The sequence below is a fragment of the Alnus glutinosa genome, chromosome 1, assembly GCF_958979055.1.
Source record: "Alnus glutinosa chromosome 1, dhAlnGlut1.1, whole genome shotgun sequence".
In the NCBI taxonomy this organism is placed as follows: domain Eukaryota; kingdom Viridiplantae; phylum Streptophyta; class Magnoliopsida; order Fagales; family Betulaceae; genus Alnus; species Alnus glutinosa.
In genome coordinates, this window is record NC_084886.1 from 23,924,757 (window position 1) to 23,940,603 (window position 15,847).

At 39.9% G+C, this 15,847-nt stretch overlaps 1 protein-coding gene across 1 annotated transcript; it reads left to right on the forward strand.

Moving 5' to 3' along the window:
• Positions 1–3,593: 3,593 nt before the first annotated feature.
• Positions 3,594–8,782, forward strand: LOC133857565 (cyclin-SDS-like). Its single transcript, XM_062292860.1, has 7 exons — positions 3,594–4,751; positions 4,939–5,106; positions 6,749–6,915; positions 7,515–7,643; positions 7,809–7,989; positions 8,552–8,593; positions 8,753–8,782. The coding sequence occupies exons 1-7, from the start codon at positions 3,594–3,596 to the stop codon at positions 8,780–8,782; spliced, it is 1,875 nt and encodes a 624-aa protein (XP_062148844.1).
• The last annotated feature ends 7,065 nt before the right edge of the window (positions 8,783–15,847 follow it).

A 15,847-nucleotide genomic window follows, 5' to 3' on the forward strand; every position in this document is an offset into this window, starting at 1 on the left:
TAGAAATTGGAGAAGCTTGACCTAGCGTTCGAACGTCTGCATCGCTCAAGCTTCTAGACACTGCTGGGCGTCCGGACGCCTTCAAAGGCCCTTTTGAACGGTTGCACAGGAACCGGCTAGCTGACTTGGAATTTGCATGGAATCTTCATGAACATCTTTTAGAAACTTGTGACAAGGCACAAGGTTTGAAATAAACACTGTCCATAAAACTTGAAGATTCTGAACAAAATCAATAATCCTGTTTAAAACGCAACCATTACATAAAGTGTTTTTGTCATCCAGAATGTAGCCAACATAACAAAAAAACTAACAGGCGGCACTGAACAAGAAGATCTACCTGTGACCATGATCTCGTCGCTGGACCATTTGTTGTGTGCGCCATCAACCGTGACACCGAAGATGCAATACCTAAGGCACAGCTAGTCGGGTATTCGATTTGCTATATGGCTTCAGGAGAGGGTAAACTATGGATGCTCTTTAGTACCTCGTGATGCAGCAGACGAACCAGAACAAGAACCAGCGGTTATGGGGGATTTATGAGATTTTGAAAGATTAAGGTTGTAGGCCGTTTAGGGTAAAGACGAAAATTAATTGGGGAAAATGGGAAAAAAATAAGACAAGGGGAAAAATGGGAAAATAATTGGCAAACCTTGTGAAAGACGCTCACCAACTCTGCCAAAATTGGTCTGAAAAAGCCTGTTTTTCATACAGGCTAGGTGGGGGGAAATTGAGGGGGGGGGGGGGGGGGGGGGGGGGAGATTTGCAAATGGGGTGAGAGCTTAAAAGTTTGGAGTTGGAATGAAAATTCCAAAGTTGTCATAATTAGATCGTTTATTATTTATATGAATGACATTTAATTTTAGAATCATTTATTACTATGTTTATTCTTGAGCTAACAAAACATAAGTATTGTCAGTATGTTGTATTGTACTTATTCATTCATCAAGGATCCAATATTGAAAGAGATACTAGTTATCTGAAGGCATTACGAATGTTTAAGATACACTATGTGTTTTACTATTTACATATCTAAAGTACGAACGATATTGTAGTGGGAGTTGAGATTTATTAGATGAATCATATCCTAAAGAACACAGTGGAATGATTTTGGATGCGAATAATTAGATCAAGGCTATGTAAATTTGGTTGGTATTCCAACTAAGCCTGATTACTTGTAGAGGCGCCTAACGACATTAAAACTCGGATATTGTAATTGAGTTTACTTGCAAAGGTTGAGTAGACATGAATGATAAAACCTTCAAAGCAATGGTGGTTAAGAATTTTTCTTAGAAAGAAATGGATCTATTATGAGAAAAATCTTCACCTGTAACCATACTTGACCTCTATTCAAGATTAAAGTCAACGCTTGATTATTTTGAGATAATCATCATGACGAATGTATCTGAAAGATAAAGCCAAACATTTGTTTTAGCAATGATCTAGAGGCATGTATTATGCAAGATGCAAAAGTACTTTGTTGAACTCATGCATGCATCTAAGTATTGGAATATCAAGTTTGATCGAAGAAGTTCAATGTTAGATCAAGATTATGATATAGCCATGAGTACGGAAGATATCAAGTAAAATGATAAAATATAGAATTGATAAGACCCTAATTATTGATGATAATATGTAATAAATAAGCACGTCATAGAGATTAATTCATTAATTTGTAAATACATATTAGAGTGCAGTCACATTTGTTTTATGGAATTAATTGTGATTAATAGTATCGTGTAATATTGTCACAGATCTATTGAAGGTAATTATATTTTTTTCCTTTAGGTCGCTCTTTGAACTGATGTAAATTGACCATTTGTTTTAAGCCTCGGTTATGCATTTATTTATTTAGATTGCTTTATGGGCCAAATTAATATGATTCCTAAGTGGCTTATTACTTAGGGATGATTGAACTTATGAATTTATTTCCTAAGGACTTAAGCAATTAAAGAGCTTTAAGCTCTTAGAATTTATTCCAAAAGGCTTAAGTTGAGTTAAAAGAGCATTGAGCCTAAGGGATAAAACCCAACCCATGCTTAAGAGTGTGTAGTAATGAGCTAAAGTTAAAACCCTAGCACTAGTTCATATACAACTCCAGTTTATTTCTTAACCCTATCATCATTGTAAATCAAAGTCTATAAAGAGAGGACCATAGTGAAGTATAATTCATCAATTTACTGTATCAATAGTTTGTGAGTCCACACTCATGGTCATATTCAGTCATCAGAGAGAAGATCTGGAGGTTTAATTAAGAACACGAAGAGCATCTAGAAAGTGTTATTGATCATTCAATATGCAAGGAGAATCTTAGCAAAAGTTAAAAAACCCTACATGCAGGAAAGAATTCGATTGTAAGTACCTCGAGCCACTTGATAGGATCCCCAAACACCACCGCCGTCCAAGACCCACCACCACAGAACCCGGCAAGACCCACAGCACCTGATAGATGATTTGCGATATGCCTGAATGCATCTGACTTGTTATTTGCAATTATTGGTATGATTTTTGCCAATTTTAAAAGTGATTATTTTAATAAATAGAGAACAATTTACATAAACGGATAGATGGAGTTTGAAAAGGTGATTAGCTACCCTATAAAAAATAGTTTTAATAGGTGTGTTCTTAGTTTTGATTAGCTACATTTTGAGGAGAAAAACATGCATAATTCATTAGGTGTGTTCTTAGTTTGCTATGGTTGTTTAGGTAATTGTGAGTTTTAAATTAATAATTAAGCTATCTCTATGTGAGTGAAAACTCTTTCATTGCAGGCTCTATTCAGAGAGTGTGAGATCACTGAGTCTTATTTCGTAAAGAATATGGATGTGAGGTAGACAATAAAGTTAATTACCAGTTAATTAATTTTATTGGGTGTTACATCTTGGGTTTTCGCGAAAGTGTTTCTTACAAACTATGCTTTCTTTTTGGGGAATTAATTACTACACTACAAGAGTGCACAACAAGTGCATTCTCCCCCTCACATGAGGGTGGCACCTAGTGTGTGGGGCCGACCCTCATGTGAGGGGGTGTTGTAAAACTAACATTTTCATTCTTTATGAGAAACGCTACATATTACACAAATATCCTACAAAATTGATATGACAAAATCTAGTAGTCATTAACTTTTTTTTTTTTTAAACAATTATTGATCTAATAACTACTAGACCTGGCCAATTAACTATAAAAAATATTTGTGAGATGTTTGGGTGGTATCATATATTATTCTTTTCTTTCTCTTTCTGGTTTGCCTAATTAAAATCAAGCATAAATAGAGAGCGAGAACATCAGGGCCGTTATTAATTTTCGTGATGAGAATCCCTCTCCAGTTGTTGAACCGAAGGGACCCATTCCAAGACAGCATTTATGCACCGTCACCCTCCAGGCTGCATGATGGCTAAAGAGACCCAATCTGACCATGCATGGACGTGGGCTAGAAGCTGATGCCGTATAAGAACAACCCCCTCCCCTCCCACAGGCTACAGCCCCTAACTTACATAACCACTCTCTTCTCCCTCACATTTCTCACTTTCTCCAAAACCGAATCAATCGATCTCTGCAACCTTCAATTGGAACTCAAAATTCACAGATCATTCACAATGAGAATTGGATTGAGCCAAGCAAAGCGAAAGCTCAAAGAGGAACCAGTGCCGTACGTCAAGATCAAGAAGAAGCTCCGCTCGGAGCTACCTCGCCGGAGACGATCTCAGATCTCTCCAATTCTATATTCGTCTCTGAATTCAAATCTTCCATGCACGAATTCTGGTTTGTCTGCTTTTTCGGTGGACTCCAGCTCGTGCTCGTACTTCGGCAGCGAAGTTTCATGCTGTTCTAGCAGAGCTTCGGTTGGCTCGGAGAGCACGGCGAGGTCAAACTTGAAAAAGGAACAAATCGGTGAGACTAAAGGCTTTAGAGTTGTGGTTCAGGTTAATAACATTTCTGGAGACGCACCATTTCGTAGACTTACCAGATCCTATTACAGAAACAAGGAAATTGAAGGAAAAGGTGGTGATGTGGAGGTGTCCGAATCGTCGTGCGTGGAGTCGAATTCTGGAGCTGATGTTGAGATTTTCGTAGAAAGCAACTCCAATTCGAATAGAAAATTTGAAAAAGTAAGTGAAATTGTGAAAGAGATTGAAGGAAATGACGGCTCTGAAGCTGTTTCCAAATCGGAGATTTCTTGTGTTGAGCAAATTTACGGTGGAATTTTGAATTTGAAGGCCGAAGATGTTAGAATTCCGTCAGGGTTTAAGGAGAATGAAGTCGTTTCAGTTACCTCTGGTGTCGAGTCATGTTCCGTGTCGACGTTCGCTGAGGAAGGAACCGAACAAAATGAGAACAGAGCATTGGAATTTGAATATTCTGAGATTTCAGGAAATCTCTTTGATGCGAACTTCACAGTTTTGAACTCAGAGTCGACGATAGAACAGAATCAAAAGAACTTTGACTTAGAGTCCGATCTCGCTTGTACGGAGCAATTCTCATACGAGGACGTCTCGGAGTACTCGTCCAGTCACGAGACGGCGTTTTCCGACCTCCAATCGGAGTCTTTCCTGGAAAATTCGGATCCAGAATTCTCGGGTTACACTCGTTCAATTTTCTTTGATTCTGGAAGTGAATTTTCCGAGGGAGATACAACTCCTTCACATACTTTCGCTCTGCTCCTTCAGTACAGAAAGGAGTTCTCGAGGTCAACTATTGCTCTGGACAACGCAATTGCCTCACGCCTTGAAAACGAGTGTTATGATCAAGCTACAGTAAGTTTTCTATTGCAACTTGTTTGGTTTCTGTTGTTTTTCCGTTCATTTTCTTAGCAACCAAACAGTGGAATTCATTACGTGTTTTTATTTTCTTTTAGATTAATATTATGTGTCTTAAATATTTATCTAATTATCTAATTTGCTTTTATTTCATTTTTTTTTTTTTTTAATTTGCTTTGTCTAGTTTGTGAGGTTCGAAGACGAGGACGATGAAGAGAGCTACAAGGCGTTGAGAGAGAGAGAGAGGAGGCAAGTCTTTCTTCGTAACTACGCCGAGGAATACTGCTCCACGACGGAGTACGGCAACCTCGTCCTTCAGCAAAGGTCGCAGATGGTCAACTGGATCGTTCAGGTCAGTTCTCCTAAGAACCACGTCTTGCCTTAACATCAATTAATCGCCTTCATTCGAATCAAAAACCATTCCGTTTTCACCTCAAAAAAAAAATCCATTCCGTTTTTGTGACTCTTGTTAGTGCCATGACACAGTTGTACCCTTGGAACACGTTCAATGAAGGTAGATTTAGTTAGAGATGGGCAAATATTCTCTGCACTGACCTTATTGGTAACCCCTGGTTCTTCGAGTCGTTTTGTGACACGTCACCGTGGAAACTGACGTATCAGTGCGCGCGTATTCATAGGGACACTGCTGATATGCTCTGCTCAGAAGTTAGAACCAACTAGTTTTGCTTTTCTTCAGTGTTAAAGACCATTTTTTTTTTTTTTTTTTTTTAAAGTGGTTTGAAAACTTTATTTTTTTGGTAATTTTGTGGTTTGAAATTTTTTTTTTTTTTTTTTTGATATTTTAGTTTTAATTCACATCATAAATTGTACTTGAGTTTAAAAAAAAGATGAATTTTGTACCTCTAATAATTTTTCCGTACAAAAATTAATGATATGTTACGTGTCAATTCTTGAGAGTAGACACATGTTTTAATATAAAAAAATTAAAAATTAAAAAATTAAAAAAAAACTTAAAAAAAAAAAGTACTAAAAACTTAAAAAAAAAAAAAAAAATTGAAAAAAAGAAAAAGAAAAAGAAGAAGGGTAGCTCATGGCCGGTTTGGGGGTAGCCGAACCACCCCCAAGCCTTGGGGGTGGTTCGGCTACCCCCAAGGACCAAAACCCTTTAATATATATATATATTTCTTGCTCTTTGGCCCTTGGGTACAATTTTTTTTTTTTTGCTCTTTGCACCTTGGGGGTGGCTCGGGCAATGGGTGTGGTTCGGCCACTTCCAAACCGACCATCACTCACCCCTCTTTTTTTTTTTTTTGAATTCTTTTTTTTTTTTTTTTAAGTTTTATTATTTTTAAGGGTTAAAGATATATTTGGTATTTGTGGTTTAAAAACTTTATTTTTTGATACCTCAGTTTCAATTCGCATAACAGATGATACTTGAGTTTTAGGAAAAGATGGACTTAGTACCTCCGTCTATTTTTCAGTTCAATATTTAACGGTCTGCCACATGTCAACCACTGAAGGTTGACGTGGCACAATATGAAGAAAAAAAAAATTAAAAATAATAAAACTTAAAAAAGTAAAAATATTAAAAACGCCAAAAAAGGGGCGGCTCTGGCTCGGGGGTGGCTGAACCACCCCCATGGCCTTTAAAAAAAAAAAAGTTAAGTTAAGTTATAGGAGGGTTTTGGCCCTTGGGCGGCTCCACTCCATTTAAAATTCAACAGTTTCCTCTCATTTTATAAATTAGATAAATGTAATGTGTTTAAAATTCAGGGTGCTCTTTGCCTCATGATTTTGTAGGCCAAATAAAATACGCGAGGTAAAATATTGATATCAAACACATAAGGAATACACGATTTTGAAAAATGCAGTTAACCGTGTGAGGTACAATCGTAATGTGGCTTAAAAATTTGCATTTTAAAGAATTGCGCATTGTGTGCGGGTGGGTGATTGGATTGCTTGTTTGTATTAGTCAGTAATTTGCTTTGTTACTTGCTAGTTGTTAATTAGTGCAATTTGCTTTGAATGGGCAGCAATCTACTGAAAAGAAGCTTCAGCGGGAAACAATGTTCCTAGGAGTTAGCCTCCTTGACAGATTCTTAAGTAAAGGGTTCTTCAGAGACAAGAGGAACCTCCAAATTGCTGGAATAGCATGTCTTACATTAGCCATCAGGATGGAAGAGAATCAGCCTTACAACAGGTAAATCATATCTTTCTCGTCTTTCCTCATCATCCTTGCCTCGATAAATATATTTAGTTTTTTCTCCTGAATCGGGCAAAGTTCTACAGAGGCTTATATAGAACTATCAATTGCCTTGAGTATGCCACACAACAGGAACGTAAATGATGTTTGTACAATATAGTATTCTGCCACATGACAGCACTGGGGGTGCTTTAGCCATTTTCTTGGAAAACATAAGAACAATATCATCAAGTCCCATGTCATCTGTCAAGGGTAAAACAGTTTCATTTCTTTTACATGGTTCCTAGTTTGAGACTTTCAGTAAATAAATGAAACAGAAGAATTACTGCAAAAGTTGTGAGAGCTCTATGTTGTGTTTTTGTCCTAAATAGCTCGCACAGACACTTTTTTCAAATTTTCTGTCCCCTTCAATGACTTGCTCATTGCATTAAGTGTATTCCAACAATGTTCTCAATCACAAAACGGTATGATTATCACATGATTCCCATTTGTCATTCAAATGCTCCAGAAGTTAATATGATTAGTAGAATTCTACAATTTGTTCAGATGGATGAGAATTTTACTAACTGCAAATTTTTTTCTGATGGCCATTGTAGTGTGCAGCAAAAGGATTTCTGCATAGGCTGCAATGTGTACTGCAAATGCGAAGTGGTGGCCATGGAATGGGTGGTACAGGAGGTCCTCAACTTCCAGTGTTTCTTGCCCACCATGTTCAACTTCTTGTGGTAAACCATTTTACCCCTCATTTTATTCTTAGGCTAAGTGCGGTCGTCTGGGTCTTGTGTTCAACAATCCTCAATCCATCTTTCTTTCTAGCAAATATTTCAGTCGAAGAGTTCTAACCGCGCTTGTTTTGATTTTTCTTAACGCTTATTTGAAATATATCATAGGTTCTACCTGAAAGCTTCCAAAGCTGACACAGAGTTGGAGAAAAGGGCCAAGTGCCTGGCAGTGCTAGTCCTTTCGGCCCATGAGCAGCTATGTTACTGGCCCTCAACAGTTGCAGCTGTTCTTGTCACCTTGGCTTCTCTAGAAAGCAGTCAAGATGCATTCCACCTAAGAGTAATCAAGGTATGTATATATATACATGCTTAGAAAACAGCATTATTAGCTGTATCGAATTTTGTGGTCAGTGGTTTTGAAGTGTCTCGTGAAATAGAGCTGGTCTGGGAGCACTGCTGAAGCATCAGGCAGTGTTTACAGATGCCATGGAACAGCAATACAATGCAGGGTAGTGGCCCCCTAACCACCACCCTAAATCCTATCATTGATAAAAAGGCCAGTAGCTGTTGCGTTACATGCTACAGTCCGCAAGCTTCTTTCTTAATTATTTCAATTTTTTTGGGTAAAATCTTCATTATCATTTGGTTATAAAATTCATTTCAATTTGCACATTTACTAAAAAAATTACACAATGTACAAGCTCTACTGTTGCTATTGTCCCTTTTCTGGGGGTGCAAATGGTCCACCTTTTTTATTTTTTTTGCTTTTTACCCAATTCTCTTTCTAGTTCTATGAAATATCAGAAATCCACCCTTTAGGTTGCACTAAATGGCGGCAGTGTGAGATTGTGGTCTCACAGAAAATGCATCAAAATTCTCAAGTAGTAATCATATGATTTTGCATTTTGCAGACTCACATCAGAACAGAACATGATTTAAATGAATGCATAGAGGTACGGAGAGTAAATATATCCTCCCTTTTTTCTACTTATCTTTTGTGGAGTTTCTGAGATTTAAACACCAGATTTTTTTTTTCTTTTTCAATCTGTACTATTATCCTTACAATTACAAGTTAGCTACGGAGGTTCTTGATATTGTATTTGCTGCAACAGGGCCTCGAGTGGCTGTTAAGGTACATATGATTGCATGCTAGCTAGCAGGACAGAAACATCAAACATTATTTTTTGACAGTTTCCTCACTCACTCATCACAAAGGCATGGGTGAAAAAGGTAGCTCGAGGTGATCTTTCTAAAACCTGATGAATACGTAAAATAATGATTTTAATTCTTCAATGTAAACATTTATAGTGATGGCTTGCTGTAAAACTATACATAAAAGTACATATTTAATCTGTACCTTCTTTCAGTAAGTCCTACACCTTTGAACTCATTTGTGGTTAATTTGTTCTTATAGAAGCAATGACAGGTATATATATGAAAATTTCCTCCCTTCTGATCTTTTCATTCTAATTTACAAAGAGATCATGGGGGCTCATTTGGAAAATCAGTTTTTGTTTTTGTTTTTGAAAATTGTTTTCGAGATAAAAAATGAAAAACAATTTTCTGTTATTTTTTTTTTTTTTTGGCTAAAGAAGCATTTGGTAAACTGTTTCCGAAAACAGTTGCTGCTGTGTTTATTAGGGAGCAGCAAGGCATTGAAGTGTCTGTAAGACCATCTCATTTTCTGATGGCAAGGCAGCCCTATCATAGGTCATAGTTTTGGCTTAACAAAAGACTAAACAAGCCCAAACGTTTTTTTGCCAAACCAATGCTTGGAAGCAACTGCTGGACATGTTATGGGTCTACCATGATGGGGTATGGTAGCAGGGATGAGAGATGAGGATCGAGGTTGATGAAGGGTGACGTGTATGGGCAGTGAGTCATCTAGATTCGGGTAGTGAGTCACCTATATTCTAGAAACTCTAGAAGCTATGTTAATTTACGCTTTTATCCAATTTCAGCATCTTTATTGTTAGTCGAGTAAGAAGAGAGAGAAAGAAGGTTGCTAAACGGTTAGGAAAGATTCTACTGTTTGTCTATATAACGTGAGCTAGAGAAAAGAAAGGCAGACTTGAAGAATTGTAATCGTGAATTGGAGAGCTTGAGCCTCTCGAAGTGCTCTGTTATTTCAATATTATTCAGTATTTCCATTTCTTCCCTTCTTTCCTCTGCATTTCCAGTAAAACCCTTACATTTGGTATCAGAGCCTACGCTCCTTCTCTGTTCCTTCCTTCCATTTTTGCTCAAAAAATTTTCTCCTTGCCTCCATGGCTGACGGTACACGATTGGCCACCCTTGCTGATTCCCTAAAAGAATGCCAGGATGCTATTTCTCACCAACAAGCCAACACCACCGCCTTCCAAATCCAGCAACAAAACCATAATGCTACCTTCCAACATCAATTGCAAGACGTGTCTGACATGCTTCGGGCCTTGCTTGCTGGACAACACCGTCCTCAAGGTGAGCAGCCACCCCTTGCGGAGCCACCTCCTGTTCATCTCCCGGTCATTCCTGATGGCCGTGCTCAGGCTCGTGAAGGCCGAGAGGGTCGTGATGACCGCCGACGCGACAGGGATGCACATCGCGATGGCTGGGAGTTTTGTGATGACCAAATGTTTTGGGAACAGCAGGACTATCCTGATGCTCATCAGGAGGGCCGTTTGTTTCAACCCCGGCCTCTGCGGTTGGATTTTCCGCGTTTTGATGGGGATAACCCAGCTGGTTGGACTTATAAAGTCAATCAGTTTTTCGATTATTATCAAACGCCATTGTATCAGCGCATCCGCATGGCTTCCTTCCACATGGAGGGGGAGGCTCTCATCTGGTTCCAAGATGCTGACGAATCCGGCTAGTTCCCTACGTGGGATGCCTTTATTCAGTCACTATTAACTCGTTTTGGGCTGACGTACGATGATCCAATGGAGGCTCTGATGAGATTACGCCAATCGTCTTCAGTGGCAGAATACACCTCTCAATTCGAGGCTCTGTCAAATCGATTGAGGGGCGTTTCAGAGAAGAACCGGTTCAGTTGCTTCCTTAGTGGGTTGCGGGATGATATCCGATTGCCAGTGCGGATGCTCAACCCAGCTAATTTAGTTGCTGCTTTTGGCCTCGCTAAGCTTCAAGAAGAATACATTCTGAGCTCCCGGCGTCCTCTACGTTCGTCAGGCTCTTCTTTCTCTTTTGGAAGGCAGCAGTCTTGGAGCCATTCTACCGCTGTCCCTACTCAGTCCTTGCTGCCATCCTCCAGCTCCACCGCCCCACCAAAAACGTCTTCAGGGTTTCCGATTCAACGTATTTCTCCAGGACAGATGAAAGAACGACGGGACAAAGGTCTCTGCTACTACTGCGATGACAAGTGGCAGCCAGGCCACAAGTGTAAAGCTCCTCAACTTTACCTCCTTTCCGGGTTGGAACTTCCCCCTGAGGATTCCCCTGAAGAGGTCTTCTATGATTCCACTGACCTGGTGGATCCTGTTCCGGAGTTTGACGTAGTGGAGTGTAAGGAACCTGAGATTTCCATTAATGCTATTTCGGGCTCCTCCGGTTCTAAGTCTATGAGGCTTGTAGGGGTCCTCCATTCCCAACGGGTCAGCATTCTCATCGATTCAGGAAGTACACATAACTTCTTGGATTCGTCATTGCTCTCTAAGGTCCATCTTTCGGTTGCTGCTATTCCTTGCCTTACTGTTAAGATTGCCAATGGGGATTCCATCCAGAGTTTTGGAAAGATTGATGCTCTAACTATCCGAGTCCAGGGCCACACAATCACTACCACGTTCTATCTCATTCCTTTGGGAGGTTGTGATTTGGTTTTGGGTGTTGAGTGGCTTCGCACCTTGGGTCCTGTACTATGGGATTTTTCCCTCATGACAATGCAGTTCTCTTCCCATGGTATCACTACGGTACTTACTGGATTAAATTCTACGGGATGGTCCCTGGAGGAGGGAAGTCATTTTCTCAAGTCTTCTCCCTCTGCTAACAAAGGATTCCTCTTGAAGCTCCTTGATGATACTTCTGAGCTTGCGTCCAACATCCCACCAGGTGCCATTTAGACTCTCTTGAGGGATTTTCAGGCTGTCTTTGATGAACCTTCGGGTTTACCCCCTGTCCGGGGGCATGATCATCAAATCTCCTTACGCAGCTCCCAGCCTGTTAATGTTCGTTCTTTTCGATATCCTTATTTTCAGAAGGCTGAGATTGAAAAGATCATCACCGAATTACTGCACTCAGGGGTCATAAGACCGAGCCATAGCCCTTTTTCAGCACCGGTTTTGTTAGTCCGGAAAGCGGATGGTTCTTGGCGCCTTTGTGTCGACTATCGGGCCCTTAACCATGAGACGATCAAGGACAAATTCCCGATTCCTGTCATTGATGAGCTGTTGGATGAGCTCCATGGTGCTGTTATCTTTTCCAAATTGGACTTACGTTCGGGTTATCACCAAATCCGAATGAACCCCGGGGACATTCCTAAGACCGCGTTTCGCACGCACGAGGGCCACTATGAATTCCTCGTTATGCCATTTGGCCTCACCAACGCCCCTTCTACCTTTCAAGGTCTTATGAACGATGTATTCCGGCCATTCCTTCGTCGGTTTGTACTGGTTTTCTTCGACGACATCTTGATCTACAGCAAGTCCATGGATGATCACGTTAACCACCTTCGATCGGTCTTGACTGTACTCGGCCAGCATCAGTTATTTGCCAAGCTGTCAAAATGCCGTTTTGCTGTGGCCGAGATTGAATATCTCGGTCATTTAATTTCAGCTCAAGGTGTGCGAGCCGACCCTTCCAAGTTAGAGGCCATGGTCGACTGGCCTGTACCCCAGAACATCAAATCCTTACGGGGATTTTTGGGCCTTACAGGCTACTACCGTAAGTTCATTAGGCATTATGGTCTTCTGGCTGCACCACTCACAGCCTTGTTAAAGAAGAATGCTTTTTTGTGGTCTTCGGCAGCCACTACAGCCTTCCTGAATCTCAAAAATGCAATTACCTCTCCTCCGGTTCTTCGGTTGCCAGACTTCACCAAACCATTTGTTATTGAATGTGATGCAAGCGGTTCGGGGCTTGGGGCCGTCCTCATGCAAGATGCTCACCCAATCGCCTTTCTCAGCAAGGCTCTTAAAGGACGTGCTCTTCTACTCTCGACCTATGATAAGGAATTGCTTTCTCTTGTCACTGCGGTCCAGAAATGGCGGCCATATTTGTTGGGTCACCCTTTTATTGTTCGGACTGACCATAAGTCTCTTAAATTCCTCCTTGAACAACGGGTGGGCACAGTAGCTCAACAACGTTGGATTTCCAAGCTGCTTGGCTATGATTTTGTCATCGAATTTAAGAAGGGCAAGGAAAATACAGTGGCTGACGCTTTGTCTAGACAATCGGATCACCTATCCGATCATGAGGATTGTTCTATCTCCCTCATTTCCTTTCCTACTCCTTCTTGGGTTTCAGATTTAAAATCCTCGTATTTACAGGATTCTTTTACTACCGAGGTACTGCATACTCTTCAAGAGGGAGGTAAGGGGCCCAAAGAATTTTCGCTGCAACAAGGTTTGCTTCTACGCAAAGGCCGCATTTGGATCATTAAGAACTCCCCATTCCAGCATCAGTTGCTGACTTTCATTCATTCTAATCCAGAAGCGGGCCACTCTGGATATCATAAAACGATCTAACGTGCTAAAGCAAATTTCTATTGGAAGGGTATGCGCCAGGATATCAAACGATTTGTAAGGGAATGCAGTGTATGCCAGGAAAATAAACATGAAACCATCCTGCCCGCCGGCCTTCTTCAGCCTTTACCCATTCCTTCCAGAGTATGGTCGGATATTGCAATGGACTTTATAGAGGGTCTGCCCCTGTCACATGGGTTATCGGTAATTCTAGTGGTCATTGACCGCTTTACAAAATATGGACATTTTATTCCTCTGGCTCACCCGTTCACTGCATCTACAATAGCCCAACTGTTTCTTGCTAACATCTTCAAATTGCATGGGATGCCTACCACGATTGTTTCTGATCGTGACCCCACGTTCACTAGTTCTTTTTGGCGTGAACTTTTTAAGCTTCAGGGTATTTCACTGGCTTTCAGCTCAGCTTATCATCCTCAGTCGGATGGACAAACAGAGGCCCTTAACAAATGCCTAGAAACTTACCTCAGATGTTATGTGGGTGCTAAACCAAAATCCTGGAGTGTGTGGCTTCCATTGGCCGAATGGTGGTACAACACGTCTCACCATTCTGCCACTAATATCACCCCGTTTGAGGCTGTTTACGGTTATAAACCGCCGACCCTTCTCTCGTATGTTCCAGGCACTTCAGCCAATTTGGCTGTCGACTCCCTGCTTAGGGACCACACTACTGTGCTTACCCTTCTAAAGGAACATCTTCAGGCAGCTCAACATCGCATGAAATATCAAGCAGACAAGAATCGTTCAGAACGTCATTTTGATATTGGAGATTGGGTGTACCTGAGATTGCAACCATATCGCCAAAAATCCCTCGCCCTCCGGAAAAATTTGAAGCTCTCTGCGAGATTCTTCGGCCCTTTCCAAATCCTCAGTCGCATTGGCCAGGTTGCTTACAAACTGGATCTTCCTGCTGAAGCTCGTCTTCACCCAGTTTTTCATGTTTCTTGTTTGAAACGGAAAATAGGGCATGATGTCACACCCTTGCCGACACTACCTCCGGTAGACTCCAATGGCGAAATACAGCCAGAACCTGAGCTGATTGTTGATCGCCGCCTCATCAAACGACATGGCCGAGCTGCCACCGAAGTCCTCATCCGTTGGAAAGGGGCTTCTTCAGATGATGATTCTTGGGAGTTACTGTGGCACTTACAAAAGCAATACCCGCACCTTGTGGGCAAGGTGCTTTGAAGGGGGATCCCTTGTTATGGGTCTACCATGATGGGGTATGGTAGCAGGGATGAGAGATGAGGATCGAGGTTGATGAAGGGTGACGTGTATGGGCAGTGAGTCATCTAGATTCGGGTAGTGAGTCACCTATATTCTAGAAACTCTAGAAGCTATGTTAATTTACGCTTTTATCCAATTTCAGCATCTTTATTGTTAGTCGAGTAAGAAGAGAGAGAAAGAAGGTTGCTAAACGGTTAGGAAAGATTCTACTGTTTGTCTATATAACGTGAGCTAGAGAAAAGAAAGGCAGACTTGAAGAATTGTAATCGTGAATTGGAGAGCTTGAGCCTCTCGAAGTGCTCTGTTATTTCAATATTATTTAGTATTTCCATTTCTTCCCTTCTTTCCTCTGCATTTCCAGTAAAACCCTTACAGGACATGGTTTGACCATTCCCTCATAACAGAAGCTTATGGTGTTGTAAAGCTTCAAACGGAACCCCAGTCATACAAAATGATTAATTAACATTTTGTTCCGGTGGCAATTCAAAGCTACCATGAAGCTTATTAATCTTTCCTTAATAAAAAAGATTAAATTTAATGGTCTGTTTGGTTAGCTTGTCAAAAACACTTTTCGCTTCTCAAATGCTTCAAATTTATAAACTTCAACCCTGATCCAATTTTTATTCTTGAACCCGAATTTATGCAATCCATTGACCCTAGGAAAATTATCTCAAAAAATTTCCCCTCAAATTGGCACTACAAACCAGTTGATATAAACAAATCCCAGAAATTTTCTTTTTTCCTTTTTTTTTTTTTTTGTTCGTTTGTATGATTCACTCAGATTTTTTTTTTGAAGTGTTTTCTCTTCTTTTGAAAACAAAAGAAGGCAAAAATTTATTTGATAAACATTGAACGTGATGTGAGGGAATTTATTTGATTGAATTGAATATTGAGTAAAAATTTTTGTTTTATTTTGTATTCATAAAAAAAAAAAAAAAAAAAAAGGGTTTTCTTTATTTTGCTCTGTATTATTTTTTTAATGTTTATAATTTTATTTATTTTATTTGTATTGAAATTTAATAAGTATCACACAAACATTATCACAAGTTTATATTGATTTTCTATTAATGCTTTAATAATCGGAATTTAGATTTTTATTTTTTATTTTTTTTATACTTCTATTCGTTATAAATTACACCTATGGGAACAAAGATTTTAACAAGTTTGACTTTTTATGGATTAAAATAAAATTAAGGATCTTAGATTTTAATGTCTTTTTATCGAAAGTTATGTGATAAAAATTTTTTTATACACCTTTTTTAACCTATATTGAAAAGTACGATGAAT

Coding starts and splice junctions, on each gene's coding strand:
- LOC133857565 (XM_062292860.1), top strand. CDS start 3,594: ATGAGAATTGGATTGAGCCAAGCAAAGCGAAAGCTCAAAGAGGAACCA. Junction 5,107..6,748: donor TGGTCAACTGGATCGTTCAG/GTCAGTTCTCCT, acceptor TTGAATGGGCAG/CAATCTACTGAAAAGAAGCT. Junction 7,644..7,808: donor ACCATGTTCAACTTCTTGTG/GTAAACCATTTT, acceptor AATATATCATAG/GTTCTACCTGAAAGCTTCCA.